Raw genomic sequence first — 21318 nt, 5'->3', positions numbered from 1 at the left:
GCAGGCAGGCAGTCGCACTTGCTCTGTCTGCTCTGCGCCAAGGGGGACAAGCAGAGGTGTGAACGATTATAGCTCCCGATAGTTCCTGGCGAGCGAGTAAAGGCTGGGCGGGCAGAGAATCGTCATGCGAAGTGGGCTCAGGGTGTGGGTAATTCAGTGACCTTGGTTGGCCTTGGGTGTTTGACACAGCAGGAGCACGAGCAGCACATGCACATGCACATGCACACATCCACGGCCGCACGCACGACTCGCCACTTATTCCAGATTCCTGCGCGTCATCGCCATCGCTCGCCATGCACCCACCCACCGCCGCGGGTTTCGCATTCGCAGGGCTGAAACGGCGAGGGCAGAGAGGGGCGACTTTGACTTGATGACAGACAGTACGACGTTCCGAGCGACGACACAGTGCAGCACGCCACTGTCGATCCCAATAATTCCAGATAATCTCGCCTGGATGTGGCATGGCATGCACAATATCTACCCACAAACCGCGCACGCCTAAGCGCGTGCTCACGAGGGCAGATTGCGAGATAACAATTGATATCACCTTGGGCCGAGTATTCTCGCTGCGTTGCCTTGCCCGCCCTACTGCGGCGCGGCGCCGAGGAACGGTTCACGCTGCCAGAGACGCCGCGGCGCCGAAGCAAGGTCGCCGCATACTCGACGACGAAGACGAAGAGCCAGCTGCTGCTCGGAGCGCCGAGCTGGGCGGGCGGGGGGTTGGGTTCCAGCATTCCGCGCGGCGCGTGCCGCACTGCCAACACGCGACGACGCGACGCTTCCTTCCATGTCGTTGTTTCTGCGGGCAACGTCGGTGACTCACTCACTCACTGGGCGAGGTAGCCGGCGAGTGCGAAACGCCACGCCTGCGTCGCTCGGCTGGCTGCGACAGTGCCAATCGCCGTTGGCTGGCTTGTGCGCTGCTGTCCGCCAGAACGGAGACACCGGAGCTCGCTGACACTGGACCGCTCACTATCGGACTTGCGATAACTCCCGCTCGCGTCCCAGGCCGGCTCCAACCACTGCTAACGCCCCACCCCCGCCATGCCTAATGTCCTGCATCTATACACTATATCGGCCCGCTCCACTCGCGGCTGACGCCGCTCGTGTCTCGTTACGCCGCCTCGACAAACGCGCGGAAGATCTCGCTGTCCTTCCTCGCCTGCCACTTGTACTCGTGCCCAGCGGCAAGGAAAAACACATCGCCACGAGTCACAATCAGCTCCTCCTCAAAGCCCCACGACACGACCGCCTCGCCGTTGGTCACGATGCCAATCGACGGGCCGTCGATAGGGCGGTGCGTCGTCACCTCGTCCTTGGCCAGGTGGGTGCGCAGCACGCTGAACTCGTCAATGGGCGGGTCGTAGATCTTGGTCGCGGGGTCGCGGTTGAACTCGACGGCGTGGAGCACCTGCTTGTCTGCCGGGCCGGCCTCGTACGTGAGCATCTCGATGAGGGTCGGCACGTCGCGGAGCTTGGGGGTGAGGCCGGCGCGAACGACGTTGTCCGACTGGGCCATGCACTCCATGATGTCTAGTCACGTCAGCGAGCGGCCACAGGTCGCCAGCGGCGGGGTTCCGAGCAGCGAGGGTGTCCCTCGCCGCAAGGCAGGGCCGCCCGTCCCCACTCACCACCAGAGATGTACGCGTGCGGCACGTCAGCGCCCAGGAAGATGGCCTCTCCAGGCTTGAGGTCGACGACGTTGAGCAAGAAGACGCAGAGCACGCCGACGTCGCCGGGGAAGTCGGCGTCGAGCTGGATAGCCAGCTCGGCGATCGGCTTCTCGCTCGCGGCGACCTTGCCCGACTTGTAGCGCGCGATGAGCGCCTCTACGGCAGGGCGGTACTTGGCCTCTGGCGCGGCCATGAGGTCGCCAAAGACGGCCTTGAGGGCGGTCTTCTGCGCAGCGTTCACGGGGTCCTGCGTGCCGCTGACGCTGTCGAGCTGCTGGATCGCCTCGGGCCGGATGAGCCCAGCGAGCTCGGGCACGCTGCGCAGGTGCTCCACGATGGCGGGGGTGGGGAGGAAGTTGAGGAAGCCGCGGAAGTCGGTCAGCGCGACCGCCATCTCGGGCTTGTGGTTTGGGTCTGGGCGGGGTGTTAGCACCAGCACGTGTTTGTGAACCGGGACATGAGCAGCCGACGCTAGCTACACGGCTCGCTCGCGACACGCTCAGGCTGGCTGGCGCCTGCGGCCCCAGCCCTCTCTACGCACCCTTGTACACGTTTGGCCGCTCCGCATGCAACTGCTTCGCCAGCGCCTTATCAGGGTGCGCCTGGATGCTCAGCGCAGTGCCGATAGAGAGCACCTTGAAGAGGAAGGGCAGCTGGCCAACAGCCGCCTCGTCGGGGAAGCGCGCGGCGACCTTTGCGCCGATGAACTCGGGGTGCTGGCGCAGGTGGTCGGAGAGGAGGGCCGTGGTGGAGACGCGCGAAGGGAGGGTGGTGTGGGTTCCCATCCAGAGCTGGGGCGGTTAGACTGGGTCGCCATCTCGAGAGCGCGGTACACGGCTGCACGCCGCGCGGCGCTCGCGCTCGCCGCTCGCAGCTCGCACCCACCTCGGCATAGCTCTTGCCCTCGTCAATCTCAAAGTCGGGCACCGACTCGAGGGCAAACTGCGCCGCGAGGCTCGAGTGGCCCTTCTTGCCCCAGTCGTACGCCTGGATGCCGGGCGCGATCTTGAACACGGGGGGCGCGGGGGACATGGTGTGGGGTGGTGGTGAGTTAAGAGGAATGGGGAAAGTCAAACGCAGCAGCAACGTTTGCTTGCAGCACTTTGCCAAGTTCCACGCCTAGCCCCCCTTCCCGTATGACGCGCTGGCTGGACGCGCCAGATTAAATGGCTGTGGTAAGGGTTTGCTCCCGTTTCCTGCTGCCTGCCGGGCCGAGCGCCGGCGGTAATGGCATGTCTGTGCACTTGTCGGCGCCGACGTCGGGCGGCGCGCGGCGCGGCGCGGCGCGGGGGTGCATGCATGCAACGCGGCGCTGCTCTTCGTCGCTGCTCACTGCGCCGAGGCCGCTCCTCGCGATCGTGCTCCCCAGCTCAACTTTTCACCCTGCTGCGCCGTTCAAGCTGGGGAAACCAAGGCTTGGGGACGACGATTCGACCACGGCCGGAGCACTGTGCTCCGTGGCTTTGGCTGTGAGATCGCGTCCCTACGATTGGCGCGCCGTGTTCTTTCTTTCTGCAGTGCGGCAGGGCGGTGGACCACGACACAGTGTCCGCCCAGGCCCGAGATCGGACAAGCTGGCCTTGTGCCAAGGGCAATGAGCGAGTGGCGGCGACGCTCTCGTGGCACTCACGTTGTACGCCGTAACCACAGTCAAGTGGAAGCCCACTCGCCACTGGCACCCCCCCCATCTCAATCACTCACTGCCTTCTACCCAGCGATCGTTCCCGAGCATGGCGGAACCCCTCGCACACCTACACTCCGACGTCATCTTGATCAGCTTGCGTCAGTGTCTCGCGTCTCGCTTCGATGCACTGCATCACAACCCAAGCCGACGGCGATCAACTCTCCCACGGTGGTGAGTCACGTGACTTGTGCCAGCCGAGCGCAAACGTGGGCTCCGGCGTCACTGGCTCGGGCGCCGCCTCGGCGCCTGCCTCCACACGTCAACTGGCCCACTGCACCACCACCCGACCGACGGTGAGATTTCCACACCCATCACAAAAGTCGGAGAAAGCCTCTGTTGTGACGTCGCCGAACCAACTACTTGCCATTCCGTTCACACCACCTGCTCTACCTACATCGACACGCCGCCACTCTGCTACTTACTTAGCTCTCAGACCTAGCTCCTTGCCACACAGTCGCATCGCATACATTCATCGCGGCGCAGCTCTCACCCCACCGCGCCATCACATCGCAACAAGACATACACGTTCGCCACACCACCCTCACCCCACCCCCACCCACGTTCTCCATGTCCTCCGCAGCAGCACCAGCTCTCCGCGCCCTCCGGCCCGCGCTCCGCGCCGCGCCGCGCGCTCTGGCAAGGAGGCCGCTCTCGACGCTGCCCGCGCGGCCAGTGGCCTCGGCGCTGGGCCTGCGCGCCGCGCCGCGCGCCGCCGTGCCCCGCCTGTCCTCCCGCCTCGTCGCCCCGTCAATACGCCTCAACTCGACCGCCGCCGCGCCCAAGCCCAAATCCGCGTACGAGCGCTTCAAGGAGCTGTCCAAGACGTACGGCGTGTACGCAGTCCTGATGTACCTCGCCATCGGCGCCGTCGACTTCTCGCTCTCCTTCCTCCTCGTGCACTCCATGGGCGCGAGCACGATCGAGCCGTACTTTAACAAGGCGCTCCGGTGGTACCGCGTCATCCGGCACGGCAGCGACGGCGCCGACGAGCTCGAGCAGCAGGATATCGAGAAGAAGGCCAAGCAGGCCGCTGAGGAGGCGGCGGAAATCGCGGCCAACGGCGGCGTCCCCAAGCCCACCGCATGGTACCTCGACCGCGCGCTCTGGGCCGAGGCCGTCCTCGCGTACACTATCCACAAGACGGTGCTCCTCCCCTTCCGTGCTGGCCTGTGCGTCGCGTGGACGCCGCGCGTCGTCGAGTTCCTCCGCGCCCGCGGGTGGATCGGAGCGGTGAGTAGTGCAGTGGGGTGTGTGTGGACCACAGCTGACCCACCACAGTCTGGAACCAAGCGCGCTGCCCAGCGCGGCGCCGAGAAGATCCGCGAAGCCTCTGCGCGTGTCATTGACGCCGCCAAGAGGAATTAGAAGCATGACGAGGACGGAGGAGAGGAAGGAGAAGGACGAAGCCAACGCCCGCCTAGACAGCACGACTATACAACCCCTGCATGCACCACAAGTTGCCCACTCATCACAGCAGGCCGGCTCTAGGGGTACAAAAAAGCTATCTACGCAAACCCGGCAGTGTGCACCGAGGTCAGCGCCCGTTGCAAGCACACCGTCTCGCACTATACACAGTCTAAGAGCACTGCACCTCATCGTACCACACCGTCTGCCACGCGTGTCACGCACGCCACACGCGTCGTCGTCGTCGTCGTCTCTGGCGCCAGCCAGCCACAGGCGCGTCAAAGGATAACACAGTTCTTCTTGTTTCCCTTGGGTTTCTTTGGGCCCGGATTCCGATCTTGGGGCGTGAGCACGGCGCGGATGGCCTCGTCAAAGACATTCTTGAGCCCCTTTTGTCTGCCCCGTTAGCTCCCACTCTCCGCGTGCGTTACCTACGTCTTGGAGCTCGACTCGACGTAGCGCACCGCTCCGACCTCCTTTGCGAGCTGCAGGCCCATCGAGTAGGTGATGGGCGAGAAGCGGCGCTCGCGCAGCCTCTGGATCGTCTGCGGGTCCTCTCGGAGGTCGAGCTTTGTGCCGACCAAGATGATGGGCACGCCAGGGGCGTGGTGCCGAATTTCAGGAATCCACTGTGGCAAGGCGTTAGGTGGCTATTTATGCAAGCATGGCGTTGGCGGCGGGCTTACCTTCTGTTGGCGGGTAGCCGAGACATGAGCAAACATTGCGGCGGGAAGCAGCGGCGGCGGTGGCGGCGTCGGGCGCAGCGTCAACATGAGGAAAGGTGGCGTCGAAATGGAGCGTAAACACAGAGAAAGAAGGGCGGCGTTAGCATATCGTCCACAACTTCCATTGGCATCCACCCACCGTCTTGATGTTCTCGAAACTCGGGGGGCTGATGACTGAGAAGCACACCAGGAAGACGTCTGTCTGGGGGTATGAGAGGGGGCGAAGGCGGCTGGGCGCGCGGGTTAGGTCCTTCCGAACAGTGTTTGTCTCCTTTGGCTTGCTCGCAAGACACCTACTCGTAGTCTTCCTGCCCTGCCGTGTCCCATAGTCCGAGCGAGATTGGTCGCCCATCGACCAGCACAGATGCCGAGTAGTTGTCAAAGACCTGCGTGGGGGGTCAGTGGTGAGCGGGGCCGTGCATCCAGGGCCGCGGATTGACGCACGGTGGGGACGTATCTGTAATGTCAGCCCCGGCGCGGCGTCGTCACATCGGCGTCACTACTCACTCTCCAGGGAACGCGTTGGTCGTGTACGAGATCAAGAGGCAGGTCTGTGGGTTGGTGGTCAGAGGCTTGCCGTTGCCAGCGGGCATACCTTTCCGACTGCGCCGTCACCGACCACAACGCCTGTGATGATGGTCAGCACACGCGCGTCGCGACCGAGCAGCAGGCATCATCCGACGGAGGCCAGCGCTTGACGACCACCAACTGATGCCCGTGCCGCGGCTATACCCCGACAACAACGTACATTTCAACGACTGGATGTTGTGGTTCATCCTGTCGAAGTTAGTGGGTGCTGCTGGCTGTCGTCTTGGTCGTCTTTGTCGCTGTCGTGAGATGGATCGTCGCTGGATCCGCAGTGGTCGCAAAGAGTGGTGCAAGCGAGTTTGGCCAAGTGTTGATGTTTGTGGGGTGGGGAATGGCGACTAGTTTGCCGGCCGGGGGGGTCGATTAGGGAGTGGGGAGGGGGAGGAGGGGCCGGAGGGAGGTAGTAGCAGCGAGGCGAGAGCCTAAACAAGCAATGTTGACGTTGTGCGCGTCAATGTGTGCGTCGTGCGTGTTGTGACAGTGTCGGCGGCGGTCAAGGATGTGCCCCGAGTTGTTTGTGTCGTGGATGGATGGATAACAATGGTGAGATGGTGCAAAGGGAGGCAAGGGCAGTGGCAGACGAGTAACGAGGACGAGTGTGGATGAGTGAGTGAGTGACACTTTGGGCCCTGGGCCGGCAAGGGGGAAAGGGGCTACAGGGTGGGATGGGTTGGCTCCAGTTGCAGCTTGTCGCCCACACCCACCCACCCACCCCGCACAAGTTTCAAACTAAACAACGCGCCGTCGCAGTAGTGGTGGTATCTCGCCGCCTTGTCCGCGCGTCTCGTCTCGGCAGGTCCCCGGCCCGTCCGTCCCTCCCGCGCGACGCGGACGCGGACCTATGTAAACATTGTGCCTCGCGTAAACAACTCTCTTTGCAGACGGACCGCGTCGGTCGGGTCGACATGTGAGCACACGACGCTGGCTGCTGCTGGCTGCTGGCTGCTGGCTGGGCAACTGGGCACCGGATGTCTTTGACCAAAAAATCGCCGAAACACCGCGTGGGACAGCAGCAAAGTAGTGCACGCCAGGGTAATTAACATTACACTTTGTTCTAGAGGTCCAGGGCGAGGATAGGAGGGGTGTATTAGTCCGCGGAATGGAACAAGCAGCAGCAGCACCGGCGGAGGACAGCAGCTGCAGTTAGTTCAATGACGCAGAAAAGAGACAAAAGACGGCAGCAGCGAGGATCAAAGTGTGAGACATGACACACTGTGGCCGATGGACAGGACTTTCGTTGCGCACAGACGGTGCGACGCATGGCACATTCAAGCAACCCTGCATTCCAGCTATGCGCCGCCTGGTTCCAGCGGTAACAACAACAGGGAGCGGGGCAACATAAGACGACGACGCATTGGCACCGACATTGACATTGACACGCCCTCGTTCCTCCTCCATTTGTCATTGACCTCGTCCTCCTCCTCCTCATATCCGTCCTCGCCCTCGCACCACAGCCATCAATGTACCTCGTCCCTCCCTGGCCCCCGTCCTCTCACCTTGCCGTCCTTTGCACCACCCCCAATGTACCTTTCGTCTGCCTGCCTGTCGGGTCAGAGCGGGGCAGCTCGCCACCAGCGCGCCGCCCGCCGCCGCCGCCATCACTCCACCCACTCCAACTTACCTTGTCCCGCACTGGCCTCGCCGTGAGGCAGCAGCAGCAGCAGTCACCAGTCACCAACTTTTATTCTAAGCTTACTGCTTACTGATTTTACTGCTCACAAATAACACTCTCACACCCACACACGTACACCCCCATGTGGTGGCCACGGCACGCGTCGTACGGCTCCCGGCGTACCGGTACCGCAACCTTAACTCTGCTTGCTGTCGTCGCCACTGTTGCTGTTGCAGCAGCAGCAGCCGACAGCCGGCTCGGCACGGCGCCGTACACGTCCGTCCCGCTGTACCGCACCGGGATGGGGAGCAACGTCGTGTCTCTGGGCGTTGGGACGCCGCCGCAGCGGCTCAACGTAACGCTGAGTGAGTGACGCCGTGGCGGCCGCCGAGGTACACTGCTCACCGCTTACTTACACAGCCCCCAACGTCGAGTACTTTATGGTTGCGCTCGAAAGCTGCGTGGGCTGCGTACATGGTAGCGGGACGTATGTCTATCTCAAGGTCCGAGACCCCGGCTGAGCTTACGATCCCACAGGTACAGCCCGAGTGCGTCGACGACGCTGCAGGTGGGGTCATATTGTTGTTGCAGGGCGTAACTGACGCGTACGCAGGTCACAGGGCCGACAATAGAGTACACGCCAAGCGCGACCTGGAGCCTGGGCGACGCGCTCGACCTCACCGGGCTCGTAACGTCTGATGTCCTCTCCGCGCCGGTCGACAAGCGCTGCCCGATCGTCAAGATCGAGGCGAGTCGCTCGACGGCCGGAACAGCGAGCCTCCCGCCCGGATCGAGCGGGTTCTTGGGTCTCGGCATACACCTAGTAAGTGGAGTCGGTCGCGAGGACAGAAGGACAGACTTATGACAGGCCAACCCCGAGCTCTCCGTCCTCCCCTCGCTCCTCGGAATCTCCCCCTACTCCAGCGTGACCGTCGGGATCGACATGGCGGACGTCTGGAGCGCCAACGCAGGTGTCGTGCACTGGGGCGACGTGCCGAACGGTGTCTTCGTCGGCAGCTTTACCTGGCTCCCCGTCAACCTCACCACCGGGTGGTCGTTTGTGATGGATTCCGTCACCGTCGGTGCGGTGACGGTCGCCGGCGGCGGGTACATCGCCACAGTCGACCCCGGTATCGACACGATCGTCATGCCTTCCATGCTGGCGGACAAGATGTTCCAAGGTGTCGAGGGTGCATCGAGGTCCACCTATGACGCGACGATATGGGTGCGTGGCGCTACTGGTCTCGCTGACGACAGAACGTCCCGTGCTCTGCCACACTATCCATGAACGTCAAAGTCGCCGGCACGGTATACAACGTGGAACCGCGCGGCCTTGTGGACCAAGCCGGATTGGGGTGCACGGCCAACATCCGCTCCTGGCACACCGGGTCGATCCCCGACCTCGCCGGCGAGATTCGCCTCGGCGCGGCCTTCCTCAGCAGCGTGTACTCGTGAGTCACCACGAGCATGACACTGCTGACCCCAGCGCTCTGTACTACTCCACCAACGAGCAGTACATCGGCCTGGCGCGGAAGGTGACCTCGGTGAGCGCACAGAGTAGTGCAAGTAGCAAAGGCCGCCTCGCCGGTATTAGTAAGTCTTACGAGAAGCCACGCTGACCCCAGTCCTCGGTGTGCTCTTCGGCGTCCTCCTCTTGGTTTGCTTCGCTTTATTCATGAGGAACCGACTCTCCCCAGAATCAGTTGCCCGCCGCGCAGCCTTGGCACAAGAGAAGGCCCAGATGGACCAGGTGGACGGTTTCGTCCACCGCCAGGCTGTGACTGCGCAGGAGCACATGTACCCCCAGGCGCGACGTTCCCATGAACGGCCATCCGAAACGCAGATGTTTGCTCAGGCGCACACCTCTACGACAACTTCGGGACTGGCTTCCCCGGCCGGAACCCAGGCGGAGACGTCCCCCGCGGCCCAAGCGGGCCTCGTCCAGCACACACCCACGCTCGAGTCAATCCCCATGGCGCGCTCTTCGCCAATGTACTACACCCCGACGACGACGTACGTGCCCACCGCGGTCTCACCACAGCCACCGATGATGATGTCGCGGGCGGTGGCGGTGCCGACGGCGTCTGCCATGGTACCGGCGGCGCCTACAACACCAGTGGTTGTGTCGCGTGCGGCGTACCCAGTGCCGCTGCTGCCGCCACAACCCGCGGCGCCACAAGCGTGGATCCCGCAGACTAGTCTGGGAGCGGCGTACCCTGCGACGACCTACGTTCCCGCGGCGGGCTACTACGCTGCGCCAGTCGTCATGGCACCGTACGTGCGACGATTCTGATTCTGAGCGCGCGTGGGCGTGTACCGCTGTGTCTCACAACCAGAATAATGACATGTCAACAACGTCGGCGCAGCGCCATGCCGTAAGTCGCGGACGCGGTGGTGAGTACCGCCCGACGTGATCCCTGGACGCGTCGGTGGGCGAGATTGTGGCGGCTGAATGTGTTGGTCTAGGCACGTTGACAGAGTCTTGGGAGCGCGGGTGAAACGGCAAGACGGGCTAGAAATGGACAGATGTGCATCGGACGAGGCAGGGGTGGATCCAGTCTTGTGGGTTTGTTTGGCGGGGCAGGACAATAAAGGCCCTAATGGAAAACGTAATGTGATTAGAAATGTATCCTAATGGATGTGGTCCGTGTCACGGGCTGCCTAGCCGGCCCTTCCCTGTGCTGGCTGGCTGGCTGGCTGGCGGCGCGGGGCGGGGACGCGTCGGGACCGCCAGCCGTCTGTCCTCGACCTCGTCTTGCCTCCCCAGTCACTCACTCGTCGCACTCGATTCTCATCTCTCTTTCTCTCTCTCCCATCACCACCATCATCTCTTCTCCAAAACCCAGCGTTCGCTCGCACCCCGTCCCTCGTTCACGACCGTCACGACTGAATCGTCCGCGCCCTGCGCCATGTACGTGTCGCGAACTGGCTGCTAGCAGCAACAAGGCCATTGTGCTCACCTCACCCCTGCAGGCCTCTCCCCATCGAACGCTGCCAGGGAAATGTACGTCGTTGCCACCCACTCGTGGCCTCATCTCTAACCCACCCCCCAGGTCGCCTCGCTCGTATCACGCTTCCAGAACGCGGCCGACCGCGACGCGGGTGCAGCCGCGCGTGACCCCACGCGGCGAGTCAGTGCGGGTGCCGGCGTCGCCGGCGTGATCCCCGCTACCCGCCGGCCGAGCGGCATGGGCTGGGGCGGCGGGAGCGGCGACGCAGGCGACGGCGGAAGCAGTGTGCCGGTGGCATCATTGGCGACGGCAGTAGCAGCAGCAGCGGCGGCGGCGACGGCGGCAGCGGCAACGACAACGACAACAGCACCAGCCCTCGCCGCCGCAAAAGAGGCCAAAGCTCTGGCACCGGTCGCGCCCAACCTTCCCAGTCCCACGCCCGAGCTTGTGCCCGACACCGAGCTCAAGAAGGAGGCGGTGAAGGATTCGTCGTCTTCGCCCGAGCTGGGCGAGTCGCCAGCGTCCGACAAGCAGCAGCAGCTGCAGCAACAGCTGCAGCCCAAGAAGGCCACGGTGGCTGCTCCAGCTCCAGGGACGGCGAGACGTGGCCGTGTCTCAAAGTCGCCGGTGCGCAAGGGCGCCGTCGCTGCTACGACTACACCGCGCTCCACGCAGCAGCAGAAGAAGGAGACACCGCCGGCGGCCAAGCCTGCTGCGTCGCCGTCAACCCAGCCAGCCAAGCTCAAGCCGTCCAACACTGGCCTCTCGTCTGCCTCGAGGCACAGCGGGCGCGAGCTCGAGGTGCGCCCGCAGACCACGGGCGGATCAAGATCGTCCCCGGGCAAGACTACTGCTACCGCCGCCTCCAAGTCGAGCTCGCCCGGCGACAAGGACGGAAAGGCAAAGCAGCGTCCCCGCTCGTCGCTGGGCGTGACCGGCGCCGGCGCGACCGTCCAGCGGACGCCGGTCCGATCGTCAGCCAGCGCGACCAGTTCGAAGCAGCCTCCGCGCTCGTCCCTCAGCGCCGCGTCGGCGGGCAAGGGCTCGGCTTCCCCTACACCAGTTGTGACCGCTACTGCAACGCCGCGCGCACACTCGCCGAGCTCCGTCTCCCGCCTGCTGCAGGGCACTGCGGCGTCGCGCGCGCGTGCAGCCGCCACTGCCTCCAACTCTGTCGCCTCGGCGCGCACCTCGCCCACCAAGACACCGCGCACCTCGCCCAACAAGGACGTCGCGGCGCTCAAGGCGTCGCGGACCGGCCCGCGCGGCAGCCTGGCAAGCACAAACGCGACCGCGACTCCTGTGCGCCGCAGCCCGCTGACGTCGGACGTGCGCAAGCGCCCGCCCATTGGCAGAGTCGGCCTCGCGGCCGCGCGCGAGGCGCCCAAGTCTACCCCGACGGCTCGTGCAAAGAACGGCGTGGCCAAGATCAAGGGTGCCGTGCCGGCGGCAGGAGCTGTCGAGGCCAGCGCGGCCGTGCCCGCGGCGGCGGCGGGCAAGGGAAGCAGCGAGCAAGATGGTGAGCGCGTCCTCGTCGACAGCCCCGTTGAAGACAAGCATAACGACGACGCCGACGACGAACACGACGAACGCGAACACGAGCACGATCAGCGCGACGATTCAGAGGACGAGGAGGTGCTCGACGATTATGACGCCGACGACGACGAGCGTTTCCGCGCCCACGTCCACCACGACTACTACCACCACCACGAGCGCGAGCCCTCGTACATTAATGACCACACCGACACGTCGACGGTCGGTGTGAGCGACAGCGTGTCGCAGCGCATGGGCAGCCCCGAGAGCGTGCCCTCGATTCCCGACGAGTAGTAGACCGACGAGGGCAGAAGAACCAAGAGAAGAGACCCCACGATCCTTGTTTACGACCTTGCATTGCGACTTTGTTTATACCACAACTCAAACACAGACAGCACACTCATATATTCAACACTCCTTCAACAGGCGACGAGTACGCCGACACGAGCGACCAGCCGCCAACAGTAGCAGCAGCAGCGAACGACAACGACGACCCTAATCCCCATCTACTATCCGCTGCCACACCGTGCGGCCCCAATACCATGCCAACGACGACGGCGACCAGTCCCCGCGACTCTCTACCCGCCGCGACATGTTTCTTCCTTCTTCCGGACCTCAGTCATGTACTCTGATGCAGTGGCGTCTGTGTGGAAAACAAACTCTTAAGAATCTAATGGTGCATCCGTAGATATGCTCATTTACAACGCCCACGAGGGATCATTTCACAGGGTACGTTACGATTAAACATTTTGCAACCTCCTCATCGCGGCGCAATCCCGCCAGGAGCAGACCGCAGTCGGTCCATGAGTGCCTGCAGGCGGTCCTCGACCGATCGCTCGGGTGTGCCAGACTCGTTGCTGCTGTGGAAGCTGGCGGCCGAGGGCGACTGAACGTCGGATGGGGCACCGCCAGTAAGACCAGCGTTGAAACGGTTGTGTGCCTCGGCGCCAAAGAAGCGTCCCTTGTTCGGTGTGAGAGGCGACGAGACGACAGGCTGGCGCGAGCCCGTCACGGGAGGAATGGGCGACGGCGCGTCAGCAAACTGGCCGGGCTCGAAACCCGCACCACCAGCACCGATGCCCGCGCGGTTGGCATTCGGCGTGGTGCTGGGGTGAATGTCGATACGGCCACGAGCGGCGCCGGCAAACTGTTCCGACGACAGCTGGTCGATCAGGTCGGCAACGTCGGCAGAATATGTGTAGTAGACGCGGGTTTCGGGACGGCGAGGGAACGCCAAGCCCGCAGTCGGACCGACGCTCCAAGCTGTCGTCTCACCGTACTGGGCCACGCTGTCGCGCTCGTTGACCTCGGACGACTGGCGCCCCGACGACACGAGCGACTCGCGCTGGTCGTGATATGAAGCTTCGGCCGTAGAGCCGCGGTCGCCACGCAGAGCGTTGACAATGTTCCACACGACGCGGCCGTCGGCGTACTCGGTGATCTCAACTGCCTGCGAGCCGCGGTCGCCACCGTTGTCGCCGCCATAGTAGTCGTAGATGCTGCCACCACCACGCGACGAGTCGAGCGACGCACGGGCACTGTCGGTGCCGCTACCGCCGAAGAATTGACGCCGAGGCGAGTCGGGGATACCGTTCCACTGGCGCGACGGAGGAGCTAACACCTCGGACACCTCGCTGTCCGTAACCGAGAAGCTCGAGACCTTGCGGTCACGCGTGTCGACCGACGACACTGGGCTCCGGGAATCATTCTCACGCTCTTCCGCAGCCGAGAGCTTCACAGGCTTGCGCCGGATAGAGTTTTGCCTTCCATTGCTGCTAAAGCTGCCAACACTGAGACCAGGCGAGGCGGGACCCTTGAGCGAGTAGTTGGCGTCCTGGGGCGACGGCGGCAGGGCCAGAGGGTTGGCGTTCGGAGTCGCCTGAGGCTCAGGAGTACGGTCAGAGTCTGAGGGCACCACGAGCGTGCGGCGCAAGACTCCGGGCTCCTGGAAGTTGATCTCGGGGACCGAGCGCAGATCGTGCCCAAACTCGTCCCTGCTTCGCACCTTGGCCTTGTGCTGACCCTTGGAAGGAGCCCACTCAGAGAACGCGTTGGTCGGCACGGTCGGCGACACGGGGGAGCGCGAGGACTCTGAGAACGTCGTTGTCGTCGGTGCGGTGGACTGGTAAGATAACGAGCTGTTGCTTGTAGCCGAACGGTCGAGAATGGCATTCTGAACCAGGACGTCGTTCAGTCGGTCGTCATCCAGGCCAACAGCCCTGCCAGCCTCCATAAACTTGTGGATTGACTCGGCGACAGAGCTATCAGACGCAGTCGGTGTGTGCGCTCTCCGTGACGCGTCGTTGTTGGTGGGGGCCTTGAGGGTTGACTTCAACGGCGGCGACTGGGTTGACGACAGGTTCGTCTTTGACTGCGCGCCCCAAGGAGGAGGGCCACCCTTGGCGATGCGACCGTTGACCTTCGGTGTGTCATCCGAGTGTGTACCGTTGGCGCCATTGCCATTGCTCGAGTAGGGGAACTTGAATGCGCTGATATCAGACCTAGGAGTGGGGTTGGGGGCCTTGGTCTTCTTGATGACAGGCTCTGGAGGCGACTTTGGCAGCGGCGGCACAGGAGGCTTGGGCTGCTTGGCTGCCTTGGGGCTCGGAGGCGTCGGGGGATGAGTGTTGTCTTGGCTCTTGTTCTTCCGGTGGTTGGTCACCGGAGTGGCGACCACTGCGGGAGCTGGTGGAATGGCGTCGGCTCCTGAAATGCTCGACTTCTTGTGTACCAGCTTCTTCCAACGCATGCTCATCTTGCGACCGAGATGACGTTCCTTCTCCTCGGGCTTGGCCGGCGTAATCGGGGTCGTGGGCTGATTGTGCGAGGTGGAAACCAGAGTCGGCGTCGAGATGTGCTTCTTCGAGAGTGATCTCTTGTGCGCACTCTTGGACGGCGCACGGAACAACTCGGCGTTGGCCTGCCTGATCCTCATCTCCACATCGTGTCGAGCGTCGTCCTCCTCCTCAGCCTTGACAACGCCAGCCTCAGGTGTCGTCGGTGCGACAGGCAGGACCACCGGTGCTTCGGCAGGGTGCTGCGGTCTAGGCGGAGGAGGTCCCTTCGGTAACTCGGACGCAGGCACATGTTCGGTCGGGAATTTGGGGTCCAAGGGGGACGGGGTCGATGCAACCGTATCCACAGGGAGGTGGACTGTCGATGACGAGGCCGCGCCAGCCGTCTTCCAGGCTGTTGGTGGGCCACGCTCCCGAGGTGGGGATGGCTTGTTGGCGGCGACGAGGGTTGTCTGCGACGGCGTCTTGGGGAACGGCGGTGATGTCGCAGGAGTCGCCGAGACGAGGGACACCTGCGAGCCATGAGGGAAGGGCACCGGATGCGTGTGGTTCTGTTGCGGAGGGGCCTCTGTCTCCAAGGAGCGCGATGTGACAGCAGGCGGCGAAGCGACCAAAGGAACCTTCGGGGCAGCTTCAGGCGATGTCGGCAGTGAGTGTGCGGCTCTCTGCCTTTCACGCTCCGCCTTGGCCCGCTCCATGAGGCGGTCCTGCATGGCGGACAAGTCATCCTTGCAGACGCCGCTGACCTGCTTGAGGTATTCGGCCTCGTCCTCACAGTCCTCGCCTGTGGACAACAAAAGAATGTTCTCCTCTGAGGGTCGGTGCTCGTGGATAATAGGCTCCCACCCTGACTGCAACTCGTCTGTCGGCGTAATCTTGTAGTCGGAGCTGAATGAATCGTAGGAGGCCGCCCGGCGCAGAGTTTGGTTGGGCGCAAGCCCAAGCGACGGCGCGCGAGTAAGACCAAGGGAAGAGGCGCTGGCGGCACCAGCTACACCGGCACCTGCAGCACCGGCCACCACTCCCGCCGTAACCATGGCCGAGCGGAATCCTGGGTCGGCAGAGTGTGAGCGCGAATGGGTCTGAGCTGAGCTGCTTCGGTGAGAATGAGCCGACGCGTAGCTGCTCCGTGCCTCGTCCGCTTCGCTCAGCACGCGAGACATCGGCGGCGAATGAATGTTGAGGGCGGACCCAGAGCGCCAGTGGCTGAGCGACTCGCTGATGCTGTGGCCGGCGGCATGCCTTGATGCGAGCACTCCAGGTGCCGGTACGTGCTCGATCCTAGTCTGAGAGATGGAGCCATTGCTGTAGTGGGTCGCCGCCGAAGGCGCCCTCGTGACGCTGGTGCGCGTCTGCGTCTGCGGGAGAGGGGCCGCGTTGCTACCAGGGCTGGCGTACTGTAATCTTCTAGGCAGAGTTTCGTTCGCGTGAGGAGGCGAGTACGGTGATTGCGGTGAACCAACAGTGGGTGTAGAGCCCGCTGATGAAACGGACCGGACTGGCCGCGGCTGGCCAGGGATATATGTCGATCCAGTGCCCGACATGCCAAAGGCCGGTGAGGGCGTAGCGCGAACCGGTTGAGGTCTGTATGGTGTCAAGGCAGGTTGTGGGAAGTGCCCATCGTCCTCTCCGCTAAATGCTGTGGAAGTAATGGAGGCAGAATGGTAGTGGCGTCCTCGGCTTGGCGAGGCATGGCGATTGTGCGGCGGTGGCGTATGCTGGTCAAGGTGCGGATCCTTTGCGGCCTGCGGTGACGATGGTAATGAGGGGACTGTGGGAGGCGGCGTCGGTTCGCCTGCAGGGCTGCGAGGAGCCATGCTTCCCTGGTACGAACCAGCACCTCCGTGATTGCTGGATGCAGGCGATACACTGAAGGGGAAGACTGACGAAGCAGCAGATGTAGACGTGAACGAGCGCTGGCGGTCCAGTGTGACAGTCTGCTCTCCCTCCTCCACGTCGTCCTCGTCGCCTTCCAGCAGCTCCTCGTGGTCGTCGTGTCTGAAATCGTGCGAGCTCTGAGACGAGTGACCGGCAGGTTCGCGTCCAAGGTGGCCGTCAATCTCGAGCAGGGCCATGGATATCCGCTTGGCCTGCTGGGGAGTGATGCCAACGAGAAGCGATTGTCTCTGCTGTGTTGAACCTCCGACAGGCTGAGCACGAGGCCTGGGTTTTGAGAATGCCGAGTTGGCGGTCAACGGCGTAGTGTACTCTGCCTCATCGGGATGCGATGAGGAAGAAGTCTGGGAAGCGCGGGTGGGTGCTGACCGCGATGGGCCTGGCACCACGGCGCCGCTGACAACTGCAGTTGGGGTAACTGTCCGCGTCGAGCTCGATGGGCTCTGGCTGACATCTCGCTGCTCGTGGAGATCCTCTGTCGACTCATTGAGTGAAAAGATCTCGGGCAATGGTTTCCTCTTGGGGGTCGTAGCCTTGGGGGAAGCGGACCATGTCGAAGGTGTCTGCTTTGGCGACGTCGACGACTCTGGGTTGTGGTCCCCATGTCCGTTTGTTGCCACACTCGTCTTGCTGGCATTCTTCTTCACCGTTCGGAGGTAGTTGGCGTCGCGCCAGCCTTGACTGCCAGAGAAGCCATACGACCGGGGCACAGGGCGACCTTCGTCGGGCCCAAACGTGTTGAAGGATGAGTAGGACGCCGAGTGCGGGGGTGAACCAAGGGAGCGATCTGAAGTCGATGGCGACAGTTGCCGGTCTGAAGTCGAGGTTGACAGGCCTGAGCGGGTCGCACGTTCTCGAAGGCTCGGCGACGACAGGGAGCCGCTGATGGCACTGGCGCCGCGGTCGACCAGCGATGCCCAGTCGCCCTCCAGCGGCGGCGGGTTGCCGTCCCACGTGTCCGTGGTCAAGGCCGATGCGCGCGACTCGACAACGCGTGGTGTGTACTGCCCACGGCTGCTGTTGCCGTTGCCGTTGGATTGCCCCTGCATCTGCATCTCGGCGAACAGCATTTCCTCTTCCTCGAGCGTCAAACTTGGCCCATTCGGTCTGTTGCGTTGCTGCGCAAGCAGGGTTCGGACTGATGTCTCGGGCGCAGACGACAGGGTAGGGAGGAGAACAGAGAACCGCTCCGTCAGGCTGCGAGCGTCAGCTGGTGTGCGTGCTGTGTACAATTGCCCGCGTTGGGCTCTTCATACCCTGGTAAAATGAGCGAGGAGCGAATGTCAACATCGAGGCTGGGGGGTAGCTGTGGGAGCGGGGCGACGGGCGGTGTCTTGTTCTTCGCCGTCTTGCTGCGCCCGAGTCGCGAGCCGGACATTGTCCGTTTGCTGCGTTGCGAGTTAGCGTCGTCCACAGAGTTGTCCTGTGTGACGAGGTGGATGGGCGCCGACGACTCTGGACGCCACAGCTGGACCTGTAGCCTGCTGCGACTCTTGCGTGTCATGGGTGTTGTCGGGGGGGTGAAGTTTTGGATGCAGTCAACAAGGATTAGGACTACTCACCGAAAGATCCTGTCCATGCTGCTGTCGATGCTCTGCTCGTCGGCCCAGGGCGAGGGTCGTGTCCTGGACGGGGGGTGCTAGCACGGAGGGTTGAGCGAGGCAAGGAGGCTGGGCGCTACCGGGCGCACTGGCTGGGCGATCAAACCGCGCGTTGGTCGCGCAGGCGGTGGTCGTGACGGGGGGCCCGGGAGAGGTTCTAGAGAGAGGGGCAAGGAAGGCGAGGAAGACGCGAGGAGGCGACGACGAGGGCGGGCGTATCCCTCTGGCTTACTGCGCCTAACTGCTGGTGCTCGTCGCGCGTCGTACTTTTGTCGATCCAACGAGTGTCAAACTGCGGTCTGGGGATCGGGGGATCGGGGCGGGGCGGTGCGTGAGTTGGACGGATGCACCCAGTACAAATCCGTCGTTCGTTTTGTCGTGGATGGGGGTCGTCGTGTTGGAAAAGAGAGCAAAGGGTATAGATTCAAAAGTGACAGAATCAGGTGTGTGTGTGTGTGTGTCTGGCCGATGTCGTTAGTGCAATGCGGGGTGATGGTGGGTGGGTAGACGCGGGATGACTGCAGCCAGCCAGGCCAGCGGCGACAACGAGATGACTGCCGCGGCGACGCGGGCTAGAATGGCGCGGCGGCGGCGGCGGCGGACGGCGGTGACTGCGGCGGCTGCGGCTTGTAGAACCAGAGCCTGGAAAAAGTAGAGTTTGATGCGGGTTCCAGGGCAGGGACTGGCCGGGATGCAAGATGCTGCAGCTGCAGCCAGCCAGCCAGCATTAGGAAAAGGGTAAACCGCACAGTCCTGGGCCCTTCTTTTGGGTCGTCGTCCGCCTTGCCTCTTGCCTCTTGACGGCAATCCTCTTGGACTGCAAAGCAGGCAAGCTACTAAACCTCCCCGCATCTCTCGGGTCGTGGCTGCACGCTGCCGTACACTGCCCTTAGCGTGCTGCCCGCACCCCAATCCACCTTGCTCGCCAAGTGCCTGAAGCAGCAGCTACCATGCAAAACAATGTGCCCACATGGATGAAGGTTACGCGTGTTTCCACTGCACCAACATTATAATAGCCGTAGATCTGGCTGACGGACTGGATCTGCAATGGCGGGCGGGCATGTAGCCCCTCCCAGTCGGACACGCCCCGTCCGATACGCGCCATGCAAACCCCCACCTCCCTGCCTTGTATTGAACATTGGTATGGCTTTGCCTGGACGCCGTGTTGAATTGTGTCGCAAGTGTGGCTTGGGAATCACATCACAGCGCGCGACACGCACCAATGTGCTAGCTACATCCCACACTTTGCTCAATGACCCTCGAACAGCAGGCAGGCCGAGTGGGCCCCCCTTCTGCGCCCTCTTTCCCGACAGACGACGCCTCCTCTGCCGCGGGTCCATCTCATCAGGCGTCTCGCGCTGCCCGCCCACCGCGTTACAGCCAGACAAAGTCACCTCACACCGCGGCAGACCCAACAATGCATTGAGAATGGTATGCAAGGTGTACAAGATAAAAGTTACACACGCTCGTGACGACAACGGCGTGACGCCCCACCCAACTCGCCCGCCTCAAAGTGCCGCGTTACACCACCTCGACGACACGCTCACCCTGGTCCTTTGCCAGGGCTTCATCCATGAGCTTGACAATGGCACGGACGCGCTCGACGCCAACCCGGACAATGTTCATAATCTCGTCGGCGGCCAAAGCCGTGCCGCCGGCTTTGGAGAGGACACACAGCTCGCGCTGCGCGTTGAGCGTGATCGTCATCGTGCCCGACGCGAGCACCTCCTCGAGATGTGTTGGGTCGAGGATGGGCGGCAGGTTCTCAAAGTAGGCAAAGGTGAGGCAGAGGGGAGTGTGGTGGATCGCAAGGGGGACCGGTGCGCGCTCATCCGGCGAGTGCTGGGGGCGTCAGCAGGTGCAACGTGATGATGGCGCTGCGTGGCGCGAGCAACAATGTCACGGTTAAGCTCTTGCACGTGAGCTCGTTCGTGCAAAGCACCACTGCATTGGAGCTCCAATGCTTCTTCTTGGCACACCAGCCAGCCTCGAGTCCTCGGAAAGGACGAACACTCACCACAATCACCTCTCCACCGATGACCTCGACCTCTGGCTTGCGGAAGTGGCGCAACGCCGTCATAGCAGCGAGAGATGCACAGTCGAGAAGGTTTCCAGAGTCGGAGAGGAAGTGCAGTGTGAGGCGGAGGTGCCAAACCTGCGACGTTAGTGGTGACCCAGCAATGTTGGGTGCAGGGTATCGGATGGGAAGAAAGGGAAGGAAGGAGGTGTCTAGGCTGGACCTTCTTTCTCGAGCAACCCGGTCAAACAGAGCTCAGCCAACAGCCCCAGTACCTGCATTTGGGCCACTCCGTCGACCTCCTTCTCATTCATACCTTCCGTGACACCTCGCAAACTCACCTTCTCTCCAGCAAGGATACACAGCGCCTCGCGGTCGACCGCCTCAGTCCGTCTGATGCTCTTCTCCAACAACCTCGTGATCATGACCTCGTCCTCGGATGACCTGTCAGGTCAGCAGCTGCACACGCCAAGAACAGCAGCCCACGCACCGTCCTGCCTCGAACACGCCCGACGCCATGGGCGAGATCTCGGAGCTGATGACGAGGAAGCCCTCGTACGGCCTGTCGTCGCGCGGCTTTACAATCGTGGCTGTGACCTGAGCGAGGACACTGAGGCTGTCAGCATTCCACCCATAGCGCGCTGCGCAAGAGCCTACTCACGCCGTCTTGCCCAGCCGGCACTCGACGCTGCCGAGCTCGGCGCCAAACGTGAGCTGGAACGGGCGCTGCTCGAGGGGAAGGCGTCCGTCGAGGCGCTTCCCCTGCTCCAGGGCCGCTACGAGGAACTCGCGCTGAACTGATGGGGGGTCGATTTCGCGGGGCATTGTAAGTGGAAGTG

General features: G+C 63.0%; 7 protein-coding genes across 8 annotated transcripts; 3 read left to right on the top strand and 4 right to left on the bottom strand.

The window, feature by feature from the left end:
• Nucleotides 1–1042: 1042 nt before the first annotated feature.
• MAN1 (Mannose-6-phosphate isomerase) lies at nt 1043–2853 on the bottom strand. Its single transcript, XM_062772296.1, has 4 exons — nt 2559–2853; nt 2215–2464; nt 1632–2087; nt 1043–1533 (listed from the first exon to the last, which is right to left on the bottom strand). The coding sequence occupies exons 1-4, from the start codon at nt 2703–2705 to the stop codon at nt 1115–1117; spliced, it is 1272 nt and encodes a 423-aa protein (XP_062628280.1). The 5' UTR covers nt 2706–2853; the 3' UTR covers nt 1043–1114.
• A 1071-nt stretch (nt 2854–3924) lies between these two features.
• Nucleotides 3925–4722, top strand: NAT2 (Putative N-terminal acetyltransferase 2; the record flags this gene model as incomplete). The annotated part of the gene is made up of 2 exons (XM_062772295.1): nt 3925–4587; nt 4636–4722. The coding sequence occupies 2 exons, from the start codon at nt 3925–3927 to the stop codon at nt 4720–4722; spliced, it is 750 nt and encodes a 249-aa protein (XP_062628279.1).
• Nucleotides 4723–5039: 317 nt separating this feature from the next.
• On the bottom strand, nt 5040–6647 carry Rac2 (Ras-related protein Rac2; the record flags this gene model as incomplete). The annotated part of the gene is made up of 8 exons (XM_062772294.1): nt 6235–6647; nt 6082–6113; nt 5994–6037; nt 5931–5943; nt 5784–5872; nt 5626–5716; nt 5197–5390; nt 5040–5157 (listed from the first exon to the last, which is right to left on the bottom strand). Exons 1-8 carry the CDS (start codon nt 6260–6262, stop codon nt 5040–5042), a joined length of 609 nt encoding a protein of 202 aa, XP_062628278.1. The 5' UTR covers nt 6263–6647.
• A 1181-nt stretch (nt 6648–7828) lies between these two features.
• Nucleotides 7829–9979, top strand: Pgc_0 (Gastricsin; the record flags this gene model as incomplete). The annotated part of the gene is given in 9 exon segments (XM_062772293.1): nt 7829–8051; nt 8107–8147; nt 8224–8254; nt 8307–8509; nt 8555–8911; nt 8944–9137; nt 9173–9230; nt 9243–9279; nt 9312–9979. The coding sequence occupies 9 exon segments, from the start codon at nt 7829–7831 to the stop codon at nt 9977–9979; spliced, it is 1812 nt and encodes a 603-aa protein (XP_062628277.1).
• Nucleotides 9980–10320: 341 nt separating this feature from the next.
• LOC62_04G005740 (uncharacterized protein) lies at nt 10321–12812 on the top strand (the record flags this gene model as incomplete). 2 transcript variants are annotated; one of them, XM_062772291.1, is made up of 5 exons in its annotated part: nt 10321–10329; nt 10533–10597; nt 10660–10690; nt 10740–12156; nt 12190–12464. In XM_062772291.1, 5 exons carry the CDS (start codon nt 10321–10323, stop codon nt 12462–12464), a joined length of 1797 nt encoding a protein of 598 aa, XP_062628275.1. The 2 variants fall into 2 exon arrangements, with proteins under 2 accessions (XP_062628275.1, XP_062628276.1); XM_062772292.1 differs by having other exon boundaries at nt 10740–12812.
• A 36-nt stretch (nt 12813–12848) lies between these two features.
• Nucleotides 12849–18947, bottom strand: LOC62_04G005739 (uncharacterized protein). The gene is made up of 3 exons (XM_062772290.1): nt 18424–18947; nt 18118–18249; nt 12849–18058 (listed from the first exon to the last, which is right to left on the bottom strand). The coding sequence occupies exons 1-3, from the start codon at nt 18438–18440 to the stop codon at nt 12931–12933; spliced, it is 5277 nt and encodes a 1758-aa protein (XP_062628274.1). The 5' UTR covers nt 18441–18947; the 3' UTR covers nt 12849–12930.
• A 957-nt stretch (nt 18948–19904) lies between these two features.
• Nucleotides 19905–21304, bottom strand: rrp45 (Exosome complex component rrp45; the record flags this gene model as incomplete). Its single annotated transcript, XM_062772289.1, has 5 exons — nt 19905–20304; nt 20480–20617; nt 20821–20923; nt 20970–21089; nt 21141–21304. The coding sequence occupies 5 exons, from the start codon at nt 21302–21304 to the stop codon at nt 19984–19986; spliced, it is 846 nt and encodes a 281-aa protein (XP_062628273.1). The 3' UTR covers nt 19905–19983.
• Between the last annotated feature and the right edge of the window lie 14 nt (nt 21305–21318).

The sequence above is a fragment of the Vanrija pseudolonga genome, chromosome 4 (assembly GCF_020906515.1).
Source record: "Vanrija pseudolonga chromosome 4, complete sequence".
NCBI classification, from domain to species: Eukaryota; Fungi; Basidiomycota; class Tremellomycetes; order Trichosporonales; family Trichosporonaceae; genus Vanrija; species Vanrija pseudolonga.
The sequence above is the reverse complement of the archived record's forward strand: the minus strand, read 5'-3'. Positions and strand labels throughout refer to the sequence as shown.